Source organism: Brassica napus, chromosome C8 (genome assembly GCF_020379485.1).
Source record: "Brassica napus cultivar Da-Ae chromosome C8, Da-Ae, whole genome shotgun sequence".
Lineage (NCBI taxonomy): Eukaryota > Viridiplantae > Streptophyta > Magnoliopsida > Brassicales > Brassicaceae > Brassica > Brassica napus.
In genome coordinates this window covers 22,220,698-22,236,365 of record NC_063451.1, presented here as the reverse complement: position 1 = coordinate 22,236,365, position 15,668 = coordinate 22,220,698, and the positions used below count along the sequence as shown (strand labels likewise).

Sequence of the window (15,668 nt, the reverse complement as noted above, 5' to 3'; positions counted from 1 at the left end):
TCCAACGATAGAAACACCGTCTAAGAATTCATTTTACAGAAACCAAACACGCATAGCCTATTGAATTTTGCTGAATTTAATTCGAGCTTGTCCTCGTTCTTTATTGTGGTCAAACACAAGCAAGCTGCTGTTTTCTGGTGAACAATCTGCAAACAAGTCATCAACAAAGGAATGAGAGAACAAAGATCAAGTACAAGATTCTTTTTAACAGTAAGTAAACAATCATAGTTACCGATCCCAATCATAATTTTCCTTTGATAATGCAGTAAGGAACTTCCATTTTCCTGCACAATGCTGGCAACCAGACAACCAACTCAATTGGGTCCACATCATGAGCAATCACAACTACCTTGTTCTGCAATCGTAAGAAAACAGAAAGAGTTTCAGGCAAGAATCCTGCAGAAAAGCTTTAGTTCCTCTGGAGTTACAGATCTGGTCAATGAGGTATGTAACATGGTTAAAATCATACTTCAAAACAATTGGCTTCTTGGACTGAAGAGGCTTTCCCTCGGCTTCAGACTGAGCCTTCTTGAGAAGACGTACATTCTTTGGCTGCCCAGTCTTCAGGCCTATACTTGAGGAGAATCTTGCACAGAGAAGTTGCTGCAGTTATACAAATATTGCGTAAATTAGCTACAAGGTAACCAAAACAGAGCAAGGAAATGGAAAGAGATGGAAGACGTACGTTCTTGTCAAGGGTCTTAGTGAGCTTATTGAGTGCAGGTGGGACCTTCAGCCTCTTTATTACAACAATATGAAAGATTAGGAGAACATCAGGTGGCCTAGCGGCAGTACTAACGTTTCTCACACACGACTATACGGGGTCGCCAGTTCGATACTCGGAGACAGCGTGATAGTACTGGGTTAGCTAAAAAATCCCTACGGGAATTTCTGGCGAGATGGCTCTTCGGGATGAGCCCATTCACTATAAAAAGTTCAACCTATACAGTATTAGAGAACGTCAGGTGGCCTAGCGGCAGTACTGAACGTTTCTCACACACGACTACCCGAGGTCGTCAGTTCGATACTCGGGGACAGCGGAATGGTACTGGATTAGCTAAAAAATCCCTACGGGGATTTCTGGCGAGGTGGTCATTTGAGGTGAGCCCAGTCACTATAAAAAGTTCAACCTATATAGTTTTATTTTACCAAAAAAAAAATATATATGAAAGATTAGAATCCCTTTAAAATAAAGTTTAATTCTGTAACAGAAATAAAATGTTATTATATTAGTTTTATAAATACATTGATATGGATTTAAAATATTTAGATAAAGCATGTCTTCACTTTTAAAATGTAGCAAGCTTACAAAATCTGATCAATTCAAAATCTAATGGACTTGATTTCAACATAAGCAACCAATAACACCCCCTAAACAGACACAATCCTTCCTCTCTTCTTATTATTATCTCTCACTCTCATCACATTCGAAGACCGGCAAGTCAAATAAGAAAATGAAGTCGTACTGGTCTCTCATTATCAGTCTTGAAGGAGTTCCTCATCTCATGTGTATCACCTCTGCCTCTGCACATGACCCTATCGTGTTGGAGAGAGCATCAGCTTTCTCGGAGGGTTAGTTTTCCACAAACTCAAGAGCTTCTTTCACCAGTGATATCCGAACCTGCACATGAGCTTTTGCCTGTTTGCACGGTGGCACAACATCACTCATCTGATGCTTAATCGCACGTGAGGACTTTCCTCTCTTTTTTACCATTTTTTTTTCTTTATAAGAAAAACTTCAGTATGAATTAAGAGTAGAATGAACACAGAACTTGGTTTACAAAAATACAAAATCTTAGTAAAATTATTTTAGAACTTTTCATAACGTAAATAGAATGTCATAGATAATCAGTGTTAGATGAAAACTCAGGACTCGGTGGTTTTAACAGGTAAAAGAGTTGAAGATGTCTTCCATCACACCTTTCCCATCTTGGGCATCATAGTAGAAGAAGTTCTTTACTGGGTCTCCTTTCCCTGATACTGCTTTGATCACTTCCTGCAATACCATCAAACCCCTCTCTTGTCAAAATTACAAGTTTCCAGGGAGAAGATATACAAATATGCCAAAAAGAGAGAGAGAGAAACCTGTGCTAATATTCCTCCTACAATGGCACAAGCTGGTGGGAATTCGATTGTACCACTGATAAGTCTCTCCAAGAGAGTATCCGGTATATGGCTCTCGCTCACAGACTGTTGCAATATTTAGTTTCTCAGTGAGCTTTGAGTGAGATTTATAAAGACAGAAAGAAAAGAAACACTCACGTTAGCCTCACAGAGTTTCTTTTTGGTTTCCAAGACTTTAACAAAAGATCAAGCAGTGAGCATTCTCCATGTTTACGCCCTTCATTCTCCTCAAACACTTCTATTACTGAAATATTAACACCAAAGTTTACTATGTTGTATGTATCTCTCTCTCTTAGGATCCCAAATATCAATTGTAGTAATAACTGTTAGCTGCAGTAGTAACTAGTAATCACCTCTCATAGCAAAGTAGAGCTTTGCTGTTCTCCTAGGAATCAGCTTCCAAGGTACTGATATAGCTTCCTGTGTCAATGAACCAACTTCTTACTTCTTATTCACATGTAAACACTATTCATAGCAACACTTAGTGTTAGAAGTACCTGAAAACTCGGAAAATGTTGTTCACATTCAACTGTCTCTTTAAGCTGTTTCTGTGGAAAACAATTTTCCAAGGAAAACAATACAAATGAAGATCAAATAGCGTATTGAGGGAACTGTTAATGGAGTCTAAAAATCTCCAATGGAATGTAATATGTGGCTGAACGCCAAAACAGAGTATATAATGCGTGTAAGAGATGCAACATCAAAATCATGTAAGTACCTTTGTGTACTTGTAATCTTGAAGATCAAAAAATATCTCACCACATGAGTCTCTACAATCTATTGTATAGAATGCCACACGCTTTGATAACTTCCGACATTGTTCATTGACAGACATCTGCAAAAGAAAAGAGAGAGGCAACGTTATACAGAAATGTATGGAGCAACCAAAAGCATGAAATGGATTGGGAGCTATACTGAAGATTTTATCAATACCTTGGTGGCACGACAGCCGTAGCCAATAACGACCACATCAAACTTCTCAAAAAAATCCAGTGCCAAGTGTTGTCAAATCACCTGAAAGATTTTGAAAGAATGATCAGATGATCAAAGTCATTATAGTCTGAAGCTATAAAACCCGTTTTGACGAGAGAGGTAAAACCTTTCACTACAGAGACAAGGACCATAGGGTTAAAGTCCCTGAGTGAATCACAACAGATCTCAGTCAAAGTTTTGCCTCTGTAAGCATTTTCATCGGGAGGAATCAAGAAGTTTGCGTTCAAGGCCTCCTCAGTCACTAACCGATCATCCATTAACGTCACACTACCAACTCTTGCCAGCACAGTGTTTTTGCAATACTACACACACAAATGGAACCAAAGCCAAAAAAACAATGTATCACTTCCAATTAAGTAAAGCATGACATCTAAGAAAAAAGATGAAAGAGTTACAGCTACCTCAGCAACAGTCCCCTTTATTCCAGATGCTAAGATATGAAATTTGGTCAATCTGCAAGCAAAAACATCAACCTCACAGTATATCATGAGGTGCCAATGTAAATACATGGACTGTATAGTATCAATAATAAAAGCTTCAGCAAAATGCAAATTGTGAATGAAACGAGTATTGCATCTATCAGTAGTAGTACCAAGAACATATCAAGTTAATACTCTACTAGAACATGAACTCAACACTATGATAATGTCTCATCTCAGACCAAACATAACGAAACTCAGAAGTTACCAGTTTACTAGCCTAGGAGTAGAATCCAAACTCTGTACTAACACGGAATGCGAAGTGCATAAAAAGAAATCGACTTTAAGAGTTTAGCACTCGAACCAAAGCGAGCTGAATCAAAACTGGATAAAGGCTGAAAGACACAAAGCTTTGAGAAATTGAGAGAAACTAGAATCAGTGTTTTGGAGTGAATGAGAAAGAAGTTACCTTCTTTGAGCATTAGCGCCCCCAAACCCTAATATGGCGATCGTACAAGGCAGTCTCCTGCTCCGTCAGCTCTTCTCCCTCCATTTTCAAACTCAATCTCACAATTCAGCAAATCTTTGCCTTCAGAAAATGGAGCTTGCGAAGTCTTCAAAGGTCTAAACTTTTTGGTCCAAGCGGTCAAACTTTATCTGCTCTGCCATTCCAGCTGAGAAAAAAATACACCAACAATGGAGCTATTAAAATCACACAGAGAAAAAGCAAGCAAAATGCATACACAAATAAGACAGTTCAGCAAGCTAATCTGGACACTGTATTGTACTAACCAAATGCTGAGAAAAACGCCTTGTACTGGCACTCGTACAGGGAGTTCAAGAACTCAGAAAGGAACGGTATCTTCCCAAGAACGGTCAAGATCTCAGGTGCATCAACAACCTGTCCCAAATTAGTAGCAATTTAGCATTTTACCCAAAAAGATTCACAGAGGAACTGAGACATGGATAAAAATACCTTTTGCTTAAGAGAAACTCTGTCCAGAGTTATGATGCTGGTCAGGACGGTGTAAAAAATGAAGGTCTCGTAGGGAAAGATCTCATAAGTCGTGAAGGTTGATATAGAATCCAGAAACAAGCTGGCAGCCTTCTTAAAATTTCTGGTGGACATGCAGTACAAGCCTTCATAGACCTTTAGTCTGTTCTTCCTCTCCCAGTCACCACCCTCTTCAAACAACCTGTCATGGGAGAACCGATCAACGGTTTTATTTTCCCTTTACATTAAGGGTAGTCACAGCCAAAGAGCCTAAGCAACACTTACTTTTTGGCTTTGTCAATGCTCTTTGATACCAGATCGAAGTCCATGTAGAAAAATGCAAGCTGCAGTGTGTAGAAGACAAGGTCCATCTTTTGCCCAACAGCAACAGTTTTTCCTTCTGTGAGTTTTAGTTGCTCCAGAGCTTTTAACTAGACTCACAAAGCAAAACTTTATTGGCCACGGAAGTCCTTTGAAGTGCGGAATGAATAACTCAAGTACCTTATCACTGATCCTGATGAAATACAGAGCTTTAGCAAGATGAGCTTCCCGGACTTCACTTTCTCCCAGATTTTCTTCTGCGTCTACAATCCTATTCAAAGCAGAGAACCGAAGGAATAAAGTAAGTGAACATCAACATTGATTAGGCAGTGGCTCCAATTAAAAAAAAAAAAACTAAGACATGATGCTATCTATGATAGAAAAGCTCCATCAAATCTTAAACACAGTCCCTCAAAATCAGTACATCACCTACACACGGTAACATCCAATCCAAGACCTAACTCCAACCATCCAATTCTAAAACTGCACATAACTCTATAACATCCAATTCAAGACACCAACTTATCATAATACGAGAGATAGGACTTGTATCCATACGCAAAAAAGTTGTAATCTTTTGCATCAGCAGTGGAAAGCCATCATCTATTAGTCAGAAGCTGAAGACGCAACAAAACTCTCCAGAATCGTCTAATTGGAAACAAGCAGAAACTTAGATATAGAAGCAAGAGGAAGAAGGAAGCTTAGCTTACTTCTCGTCGAGCTTTTTAAGCTCTTCCTCGTTACTAGCCCGCATAGGATCCAACAAGCTCTGATCCAATTCGAGCACCGAAGACGCCGCTAGGGTTTCGAACAAAGGAGCCATACCTTATTAAAAAAAAACAGCAACCCAACATCAGAAAACGAAAACCCACATAGAAAGTTTCAAACTTGTGTTCAGAGATTAGAGAAAGGAAGCAACTTTACCATCGGATTCGATCGAATCCAAGACGTCAGACTTGAGCTGGACTTTCTCGATGTCTTGGACATCGGGGTGAGTGAGGAGGAAGAGCTTGTGGGCTAGAATCAGGTGAGGCTGCTGAGTTCCTTCTGCTCCACACTCAATTCGATTCAGGGAAAGAAAGAAACTTTTTAAAGAAACAGCCAAGTATTAACATTTTTTTTAAAAAAATCTCCATATTAAAAAGAGATATTTTAACAGCTAAAAATGAAAAAAAAAAACAAAAAAAAAAAGAATTAAACCACTAAAAACCCGATTAATGTGAGGATAAAAAGAAAAGAACGCTCATTAATTTAGATTTAGAAACTGATTAACGTTCATTAAGTTCAAGAAAAAGTCGCTCTAGCTCTCACCCTTAGTATCGCTCTCGCTCTCACCCTTAGTATCGTCGCCGTCGTCTCTCTCTCTCGGTGCGTTTTCCTTCGATGGCTGCTTCAGATGGAGGAAGTTCATTGCCCGTGGAGGTTTTCATTCAAAGCCTCACTGATAAAGCTTCTGAGTTGCTCGGACTCAAGAAGTTCGACGAAGCAATCGTATGTCTCAGGATAGCTCGGGAATTGAGGTAGCTTACACAATTAGGTTTATATCTTTAATGTAGATATATATCTGATGATGATGATGATGATGTTTGTAGTGAATACCACTTGGGAGATGTTGCGATTCTCAGTGTAAGCATGAAGCTGCTTTCTTGTTTGGTTGAGAAGGTGTCCCTTGAGACCCAAAAGGATGGCATAAAGAACATGATTGAGGAGGGTATGATAATATTCAACCAGATGAAGATCTTGGCAGGCAAGGCTGATTATGATTCAGTAGCTAAAGTGTACTGCGATCTTGGAGATTCTGCTCTTAAAAAAGGTACTTTGTTATTTTTATTATCTTGTACTATATACTTAGACGATGAGTTCTTCGGTGACTTGTGTTTTGTGGAACAGGTGAGGTTGATTTGGCTTTGAAAATCTACAGTGGAGCGCTCTTTTTTGTAGACAGTGTGGCAGATTTACTAAGTAGCCTAGTCTACACTAAGCATCAGGCTATAATGTATGTATCTATTCTCTTTACCTTTGGTGAAATCTGCTTCTTCTTGTTATTGACTTTACTTCACTACGCAGGAACTTTGCTATGGCATCTTGCCTAGAGCAAGCAAAGAAGCATGGGGAGGCACTCAGGCATTGCGAGATATCTGTATTAAAGTCTGGTGCTTTACTCAACATGAAGGAGACTGCCAAGGACAGGAAGATTAAACTCTTGCATCTTCGTGGACTTGAGAAGATGGAGGTGCTGAAGTATGCTGATGAGATACCACTGCCGAAGGAACATGTGGTAGTAGACCCACCACAACCATCTGCAACCTTTCTGGCTAAGAAGAGGGCGCTTGAAGCTGCTTTAAGGAGGTGAGGCCAGTTGCAGAGCAGTGACTCAGGTAGTAAATATATGAGAGGAGACACTTTTGTTTGATTTTGCGCAACTTTCATAGACTTTCTGTAACAGACTTCGCAACTATTCATGCATAGCCATAGACTTGAATCAGAGTTGTGTTGCAGTGGCTGTAAATAAATAAAAAGAAGAGAGAGATTTTTGTCGTTGTTGTTGTCTCTGTTCATGCATAGTAATATTGTCTTGTCTTATCAGTCAAATGTGTAGACTAGAAGTCTGTCTACTCTTTTAGGTCCCACCAAGTAATGGGACTTGTGTTGCAGGAGTCTGACTTAATGCTTGGGGTTAACTCTGTTTTGCTTAAATAACACATCACTAATATAGGTTTCTACGTTTAAGTGGGAGATGCAATGTTGCTCAGTTACATCTCTCATTGTAAAAATAAGAATGCTAACAGTTTATTTGTCTACTACTAAGTAGTTTTCATGAAATAGTCAAGTTCTCATGAGATTTAATATACATCGAACCATACTGATTTATTCAACTGATGGAACAGTTATGCAAATTCATAGAACATCTAAAGTATTGTACTCATTGATATTGTTGTGAATCGATGTGAAATGATTTTTTGGATATTCAAGTTGTTTTAAGTATTTTTTTTTAATTTATACATAATATCAATGTTTATATAAAATATTTATATATATAGTTTAATGATGCAACATTTTGAATGTCTACAAATATTTTGTATTTTTTTATTACAAAATGTTTCAAAAACAAAAGCTTCTACAGTGTATAACATAAATAGATTAGAGCATAAAATTTCTTAAGAATATCCATCCTATTTATCCTAACAAATCCAAGTTCCTAATCCGGTAATATATTCAATAGTCAAAATTTTACCATGCAAAATCTAAAAATATATATATAAAACTTGTTACAATATTTGGTACCTAAAAATGAAGAAGTTTAAAAATATTTCAAAATCACTGATTTTAGTTTTATGCTATAATATACAAAAAAAGTTTGCTATAACGACAACACGAGAATTTTGGAGAATAAAAAACTTTTATAATATAATACTAGATTTTGATCCGCGCAATCGCGCGGATGTTTGTTTTCACTTTTCTATACATAAATTATTGTTTTTAAACATTAGTGGTATATATTTTTAACGTTAGTCATATATGTAAATGTTTATATAACTATTCCAAAAACAATAATTTTATAATTTACATGTTATAATTAATCAATTGTTTAAAACCGTATATATTTTCATTTCTTATTATATATTTATCTTATTGTATTTGCATTTAGTTATTAAAAAAATTAATATATTCATGAAAAAACATATTTGAAAATTATTTTGTATTTAATTTATGCTAAATTATGACACGTGTTTCAAAGCTGTATTTCTTTTTACTGATATATTTTTATGCTTATTCATTTTAGATAATATATTATTGTATATACAAAAGTCTAAGATATGTTAATTTTTAGACATATATTATATGGTTTGCTAATTTTAAACCGTTCTATCATCATATTATATTTTTAAAATAAATAATTTATATTTATGAAAATAAAATTTATAAATTTATCAATTGAATATACTTTTATCATATTTATTTAAGTATAATAATTGTATTTTAATATGATCATAACTATAAAAGAGATAAAATAGGATATTATTTATTTATTTTTTATTTTATAAACGATAACTTAAAATACATTAAATTATTGTTAAAATATTTTTACACAGATTTATTGGAATTTTTAAAATATACTATATAAATATATATATTGTATTTAAAATGAAAATATATTATGATTACAGTAGTTTCAAAATTTTTATATTATAAACTTTAAAGAAATACATGTTAATTTTTATACATGTATTTTATAGTTTGCTAATGCTAACCCATCTTACCAACGTATTAGATTTTATTTTTGAACATAAATATTTTATACTTACGAAAATAAAATATATAAAATTTATAAATTTAATACAATTTTATTATATTTAGCTCAATATAATAAATTTCTTTTAATGTGATTGATTATGATTATATAATATATAAAATATTACAAAATTTTTTTATTTTTCATTTTATAAACGATTACTGAATTTATTAATGTATAATAATATTTCAAATTAATTTTGAAATTAGTGAAAATATTTAAATATAATTTCGAAAATGAAGATCTTGTAAAAATATTTTAAAACAGATTTGTTAGAATTTTAAAATAAATATATTTATATTTAAAATGAAAAGATATCAAAAGATATTATGATTAAAGTATTTTAAAGATTCTATGTATTATTAGTCTTAATATAATACATTTAATAAAAATTTTAAGTGATGGTTCAAATTAAAAAAAAATCACACATGAAAGAAGTCATGACTTCTATTTTAATATATAAGATTGTTTACATTTATATAAAAAATATGAATATTAAATTGTTCTTTATTTGTATTGTTGCGATTCTTTGTATTTTTCTTTATTTGTATTTGAAAACCAAAGTATGGTTTAAAAGAATATCTGTTTAAATTAAGTAATCAGTCAATATTAAGTATGATGTATAAAAAGCGTGTGCATAGTAAATGATAGAATTATGAGTAGTTCCAAAAGTTAAAAGAAATTTTTTTATCAGTAGATAAAAATAAGAATCTAAATTAATAGTATAGATAATGAGCATGGTCTAAGTTTTTATATGATTTATTTGCTCAAATTTTTAGAGTATTTAGTGGAAGCAATATAATTGGAAGCTAGTTGTTGTTTTTCAAGACTTTCGAACAATTTAAATCTTACCGGATCACTGATTACTAAAAGAGTACCAAATAGATTACTTATATTTAAGAAAAATGTTTTCTCTGGTTATAATTTTGAAAAGGTTTTAAAAATATAACTAGATTTTGATCCGCGCTTTAAAAATGCAGAACTATTTCTTTTCAAATAAATTAGTATAGTTTACATATATTTATAAGTTTAATTTCTATAACTATACATTCCGTACCTAAATATAATTATTAAGCATTTGTTATCATAAATACTATTGTATTTTAAAAGTCAGTTTTTTTTAGTGACAAATGAAAGACGGTGAGAATAATTGAAGAGTGTAGAGTTGTGTATATTTTAACATTAGATATATTTGCTAAATTTTATTCTTTTTTCAAACCTATTCTGAAAATATACCTATTTTGAAAATATCTCAAAGTTCTCAACGTTATTCTTTATTTTGAAATAAAAATCAAACAAAACTTAAATCACATTGTAAATCCCTAAGTTACTTAACAATTCAATATACCATCTCCTATAAGTGTCATCTCATAATATAAAAAGGCAAATAAAATATAATATAATATAATATAGGTACACAAGGGTTTAGGATTTGTATGGTTAGTATTTATTATTTTCAACAGGAATGTAATATAGGGTCATTGTTTAGTAACTTAGACCATGCATAGTAGGGGTTTTAGTGAGGTTCATGGGCTCGAGTTCTAAGGGGCCGATGAATAAAAGAAAATAAAAAATGGGTTCGTTTTGATGAACCGGGCCTTACGAGTGATATCGTATGAAGCGGGTTCAAGCCACGCGTCGTGTGTTGATTTGTTGAACGAAAGCGCGTAGAGGAGGAGGAAAGTTGGGCTTCCCCGTGTATCGACTCATTTGCTCTTCTCGACCAAAAAGCTAGGGTTTCGTTGTGAGAGGCGATTTCTCGTGCGACGCCGTCTCCCGGAGGTTTTCTCGTTCTAATCGACGACGGAGTGTCTTCTCCACTTGCTCAGGTGAGTATCGAGTAGATTGAGGGTTGGATTGGGTCGATTTTGTGGTCGAAACTCGAAACCGTTTTCTCGGATTTCAAATCAATTTGGGGCTTTCGAGTTTGGGATGTAAATCGATATATGGGTTTCGAATAATTGCTGTAAATCGTCATGGTCGTTTCATTTAGGGTTCGTTTCTCTGAGATTTCAAATCGATAGAGGGATTTCGAGTTAGGGTTCTAAATTGATTCGGGGGTTTCGTTTAATAATTGTAAATCCTCAAGAGGGTTCGATATAGGGGTCGTTTATTATATTGTTTGGATTTAAATGTTCTAAAATAGATTTGATTTTTTTTACAGATGGATCCCTCAGAAGAGAGAAAGCATTCAAAGAGTAAAAAGGACTACATCAACATGCTTTCATACACTTGCGATTCAGAATACGGGATTCCGAGAAGGTGTTCCTGTGGTGGGAGAATCATCGACGAGGTTCGAGTGAAGTAGGAGTACGACACTCTTCCTGGGAAGCGTTTCTTCACCTGCGCCAACTACGAGGTAAGACTCTGAAGAACATTTTCATTCATTATGTTTATAGACATACGTATGCTGATATTTTTTTGGTTCTAAACAAGGCTGATGGGTTTCACTATCGCCAGCCTTGGGTGATTGGTGTCCAGGAGCAGATCGAAAGCTTGACTAAGCCTCTGGAGGAGGCTGAGGAGGTGATGAAGTTCGTACCGAGTCTGAAAAACCAGATTGAGACACTAGAGGTTAGTAAACAAATTTTTTTTTTGTCACATTTTTCTCTACATATTTTTTTTAATAACTTATTATGTGAATAAGACATTTTCATTGTTGTTTCCATGTGCAGGCACAGGCTAAAGGGCTCACTCGGCAGGTTGATCGCCTCACTGCGGAGGTTTATAACCTCATGGTGCAAGTAGCTGACCTGGAGAAGCTCTGCTTCGAATAACCACCAAAGGTTAGACTCTATCTTAATTGAACTAGAACTACGCGTTTTGGTTGCTTCGTAGCTAGACGTTAACTAGAACTGAAGTAGGTTGAGTAGAGCTTTAAATGATCTGAACTAGCTAGAGTATAACTCGTACTTGAATTTGCTTTATCATTCATTGTTGTGTTTGTTGGTTAAAGTTTAAAAATTGTTCGAGTTAAATAAACCTGATTTGATGTGTAATGAATGCTAACTGTGAATAAGTTGTTGTGTATTTAAATTTAGTTGTTGTGTAATTAACTGTGGTTGTTGTTGTGTAATTAACCTAAGTGAAACTAGTTTAAAACATAGGGAATCCACTTATAAAAACACAAACAATCCACCCTTAAAAATCACTAAAACCTCTAAACATCAAACAAAATCAAAACAGAAAATGGACCCTTTTTCCCTACACTCTCCCGGGTTTGTTAACCTGTTAGCCTCACAGAGCAGTCCACCACTAGATGTAGACTCTGCTGAGGTACCTGTTACCTCTCCCGGGTTAGTTAAACCAGTGGAAAGGGGAAAGTGGTCAACCAAAGAAGACATTGTGCTGATCAGTGCTTGGTTGAACACCAGCAAGGATCCCATTGTCAGTAATGAACAGAAGTTAGGATCCTTTTGGAAGAGGATAGGGGAGTATTTCAATTCGAGTCCTCACCTCGTTGGCTCCCTCCCAAGACACTGGAGTCAATGTAACCAGAGGTGGGGAAGGGTGAATGCGGAGGTCTGCAGGTTTGTGGGATGCCATGAAAGTGCGTTGAAGGAGCAATCGAGTGGCCAAACAGAGAATGATGTCATGAAGGCTCCGCATGACATCTTCTTCAATGACTATAATGTCAAGTTCACTCTTGAACATTGCTGGAGGGAACTTCGGTTCGATCAGAAATGGAGATCACACTCTCAGCCGAAGGAGAAAAGTAAGGAAGGTGGTCCACAAGTGGTGGCTGACGAGGAAGAGGTTAGGCCTCCGAGTGTTAAAGCTAGCAAAGCTGCCAAACGCAAGAAGCCAAACGAAGCAGCTTTTGATCGGATACAAACCATCCTATCTCAGAAAAACACCCTATCCAAACAAATGATCCTAGATCGCCTCTTAGCCAAAAACATAGACACACTTTCTGATCATGAAGTGGCTCTTAAGAATAAGCTAATCTCTGAAATGCTTTGATTTGGTTAGTGTATTAGCTTGTTTTTGTTTATTCAATATGTTTTCCTTTCTTTGAGTAGTAGCAGTGTATTTGGTTAGTGTATTAGCTTGTTTATTGGTTCTGTTCTCCTTTGTTTTGCAGGTCACGGGTTGGAAGGCCAGGGTGTTGCAGGTCACGGGTTGGAAGGTTGCGGGGTGTTGCAGGTGAAGGATTTTGTTTTTTTCTATATGTTATTTGCGGATACTTTAAGCCACGGGTAGTAGGACTTTATGTCAGCTTTTAATCCCGGATGTAAACGGATGTACTATGTGTAGGACTTGATGTCTTTTGCTGTTGATTCACGGATGTAAAATATGTTGATTCACGGATGTAAAACAATGTCTCTCTCTATATAAACTATGTCTTTCAGTTTGGTTATAAAATGTGCATCACTTCTCTTCTCTATGTTTGTCTCTTATTATTACAACTGAGAAAAGCACACAAAAAAACTGTCTCACTTCTCTTCTCTTGTCTCTCTCTCGTTATCACCTCTCTTCTCTTGTCTCTTCTCTTCTCTTGTCTCTCTCTTCTCTTCTCTTGTCAACAAACTGTGGTAACAATCTGTAACAACAACCTTCAAGCAAGCTGATCGTGGTGCTCAAACATCAAACTTGAAGCTTCAAACTTCTCTCTTGTAGTAGTGAATTCAACAACAAATTTCAAGCTCCAAATCAAGGTAAGTGATAATGCAAAAAAATGATATAATGTGAAAAAATATAGATTATGAAAAAAGATGATAGAATAATGGAAAAGAAAATAAATTTTGATAAAAAATGATACACTAATGAAAAAAAAAATTATGAAAAAATATAATAGAATTATAGAGATATGTACAATTGATTAAATTTTAGTTACAAATCCCCTTTTGTCATTTTAGGAAAAAAAAAAAACACCAATGTCTTCCTCATCAAGTGATGAAGTTGATGAAGCTTTAGAAGAAATGGTCGACCAAGTAGTTGATAATTTCATCGACTCAGTGATTCATGCTCACCCCAACAAGCCGACGAGACGAGATTACATCGAAAGAGATCGGGAGCAAGGACACAATCAACTATGGAACGATTATTTCAAGGAAAATCCTACACACCCACCGAAAATGTTTAGGAGGCGTTTTCGAATGAACAAGCCATTGTTCCTTCGCATTGTCGAACGTATAAGTAATGAAGTTCCATACTTTCAGCAAATACGAAATGTTTGCGGAAGGAACGGGCTATCTGCACTTCAAAAGTGTACGGCAGCTATACGTATGCTGGCATATGGTCAATCGGGAGATACATATGACGAATATCTCCGACTTGGTGACAGTACATCACGTTTATGTTTGGAAAGGATCTTCAACGATTACTCGATGTTGGAGAGGTACGCGGGTTTCCAGGGATGATAGGCAGCATCGATTGTATGCATTGGGAGTGGAAAAACTGCCCAACGGCTTGGAAAGGTCAGTACACACGTGGTTCAGGAAAGCCGACAATTGTCTTAGAAGCCGTGGCATCACATGATCTTTGGATATGGCACGCATTTTTCGGATTACCAGGTACCCTCAACGATATCAATGTTCTTGATCGGTCACCAGTTTTTGATGACATCTTACAAGGTCGAGAACCTAAAGTTAAGTTCAAGGTCAACAACCACACTTATCGTATGGCCTACTACCTTACGGACGGAATTTATCCGAATTGGGCAACATTTATCCAATCCGTCCCACTTCCTCAAGGTCCTAGAGCAGAGCTATTTGCTGAACGTCAAGAATCCACCGGAAAAGATGTCAAACGGGCTTTTGGAGTATTGCAATCGAGGTTTGCAATTGTTAAAAACCCAGCTCTACTATGGGACAAGGAAAAGATAAGAAAGATAATGAGTACTTGTGTCATATTGAACAATATGATAGTAGAGAACGAACGACACAGATACGCTCAAATTGATACATCTGAGTTCGAGTCAGGAGAGTCAAGCAGAAGTTCGAAGGTGAAAAGGAGAGAAAGTATCCATGTCGGTGATATGTTAGGCATTCGCAGAGAAGTTCGAGATACAGAGAAGCATGATCGTTTGAAAGCTGATTTAATGGAAAATATATGGCAAAAATTTGGTAATGAAGATGAATAATGTTTGTATGTTTGTATGTTCTCGATTTATGTAATCTACTCTTAATGTATTGAATAAAAGGTTTTAAAATATTTATAATATATTTTAATATTTTATTCATGTATTCTCAATAATTTGATTTTCTTAAAAAAAATATATAAATATTATTATTTTATTCCTATGAACTCCTTCTTCAGGTTCACTAATGCAGAAAACAATAGAAACATGTTCATAACTATTCATAGACTCACCAAAAAATATTAAAAAATCCTTATGAACTTCAAGGGGGAGTTCACTAATGCTCTTGCTCTTAGGTGTTAGTGTTAAGCTTTTATAGGATAGATAGTTATGGAATAATATCTAAAAGGTTAATTTATTTAATAAGATTTATTGAATGCTACAATACGTTAGTTTATTTTTGGATCAAAATAATTAATGTTATTAGGTATAAATAGGGAA

General features: G+C 35.4%; 4 protein-coding genes and 1 pseudogene across 4 annotated transcripts; 2 read left to right on the top strand and 3 right to left on the bottom strand.

Annotated features, from left to right (window-relative positions):
• Positions 1 to 241: 241 nt before the first annotated feature.
• On the bottom strand, positions 242 to 1,714 carry LOC125591905 (60S ribosomal protein L7a-1-like). The gene is made up of 4 exons (XM_048766824.1): positions 1,622 to 1,714; positions 686 to 739; positions 454 to 603; positions 242 to 355 (listed from the first exon to the last, which is right to left on the bottom strand). Exons 1-4 carry the CDS (start codon positions 1,712 to 1,714, stop codon positions 242 to 244), a joined length of 411 nt encoding a protein of 136 aa, XP_048622781.1.
• A 58-nt stretch (positions 1,715 to 1,772) lies between these two features.
• On the bottom strand, positions 1,773 to 4,089 carry LOC106438851 (annotated as a pseudogene).
• LOC106438852 (26S proteasome non-ATPase regulatory subunit 6 homolog) lies at positions 2,092 to 5,959 on the bottom strand (the record flags this gene model as incomplete). The annotated part of the gene is made up of 15 exons (XM_048766823.1): positions 2,092 to 2,190; positions 2,263 to 2,368; positions 2,478 to 2,544; positions 2,622 to 2,672; positions 2,843 to 2,959; positions 3,058 to 3,138; positions 3,224 to 3,419; positions 3,519 to 3,570; positions 4,006 to 4,210; positions 4,329 to 4,437; positions 4,513 to 4,732; positions 4,816 to 4,961; positions 5,032 to 5,122; positions 5,562 to 5,676; positions 5,776 to 5,959. Coding segments are annotated over 7 exons (915 nt in total), but the record flags the coding sequence as incomplete, so codon positions are not given.
• On the top strand, positions 5,942 to 7,389 carry LOC106450666. The gene is made up of 4 exons (XM_048765944.1): positions 5,942 to 6,371; positions 6,444 to 6,664; positions 6,742 to 6,847; positions 6,919 to 7,389. The coding sequence occupies exons 1-4, from the start codon at positions 6,235 to 6,237 to the stop codon at positions 7,202 to 7,204; spliced, it is 750 nt and encodes a 249-aa protein (XP_048621901.1). The 5' UTR covers positions 5,942 to 6,234; the 3' UTR covers positions 7,205 to 7,389.
• Positions 7,390 to 12,334: 4,945 nt separating this feature from the next.
• Positions 12,335 to 13,108, top strand: LOC125591904 (glutathione S-transferase T3-like). The gene has a single exon (XM_048766822.1). It carries the CDS (start codon positions 12,335 to 12,337, stop codon positions 13,106 to 13,108), a length of 774 nt encoding a protein of 257 aa, XP_048622779.1.
• Positions 13,109 to 15,668: the final 2,560 nt, after the last annotated feature.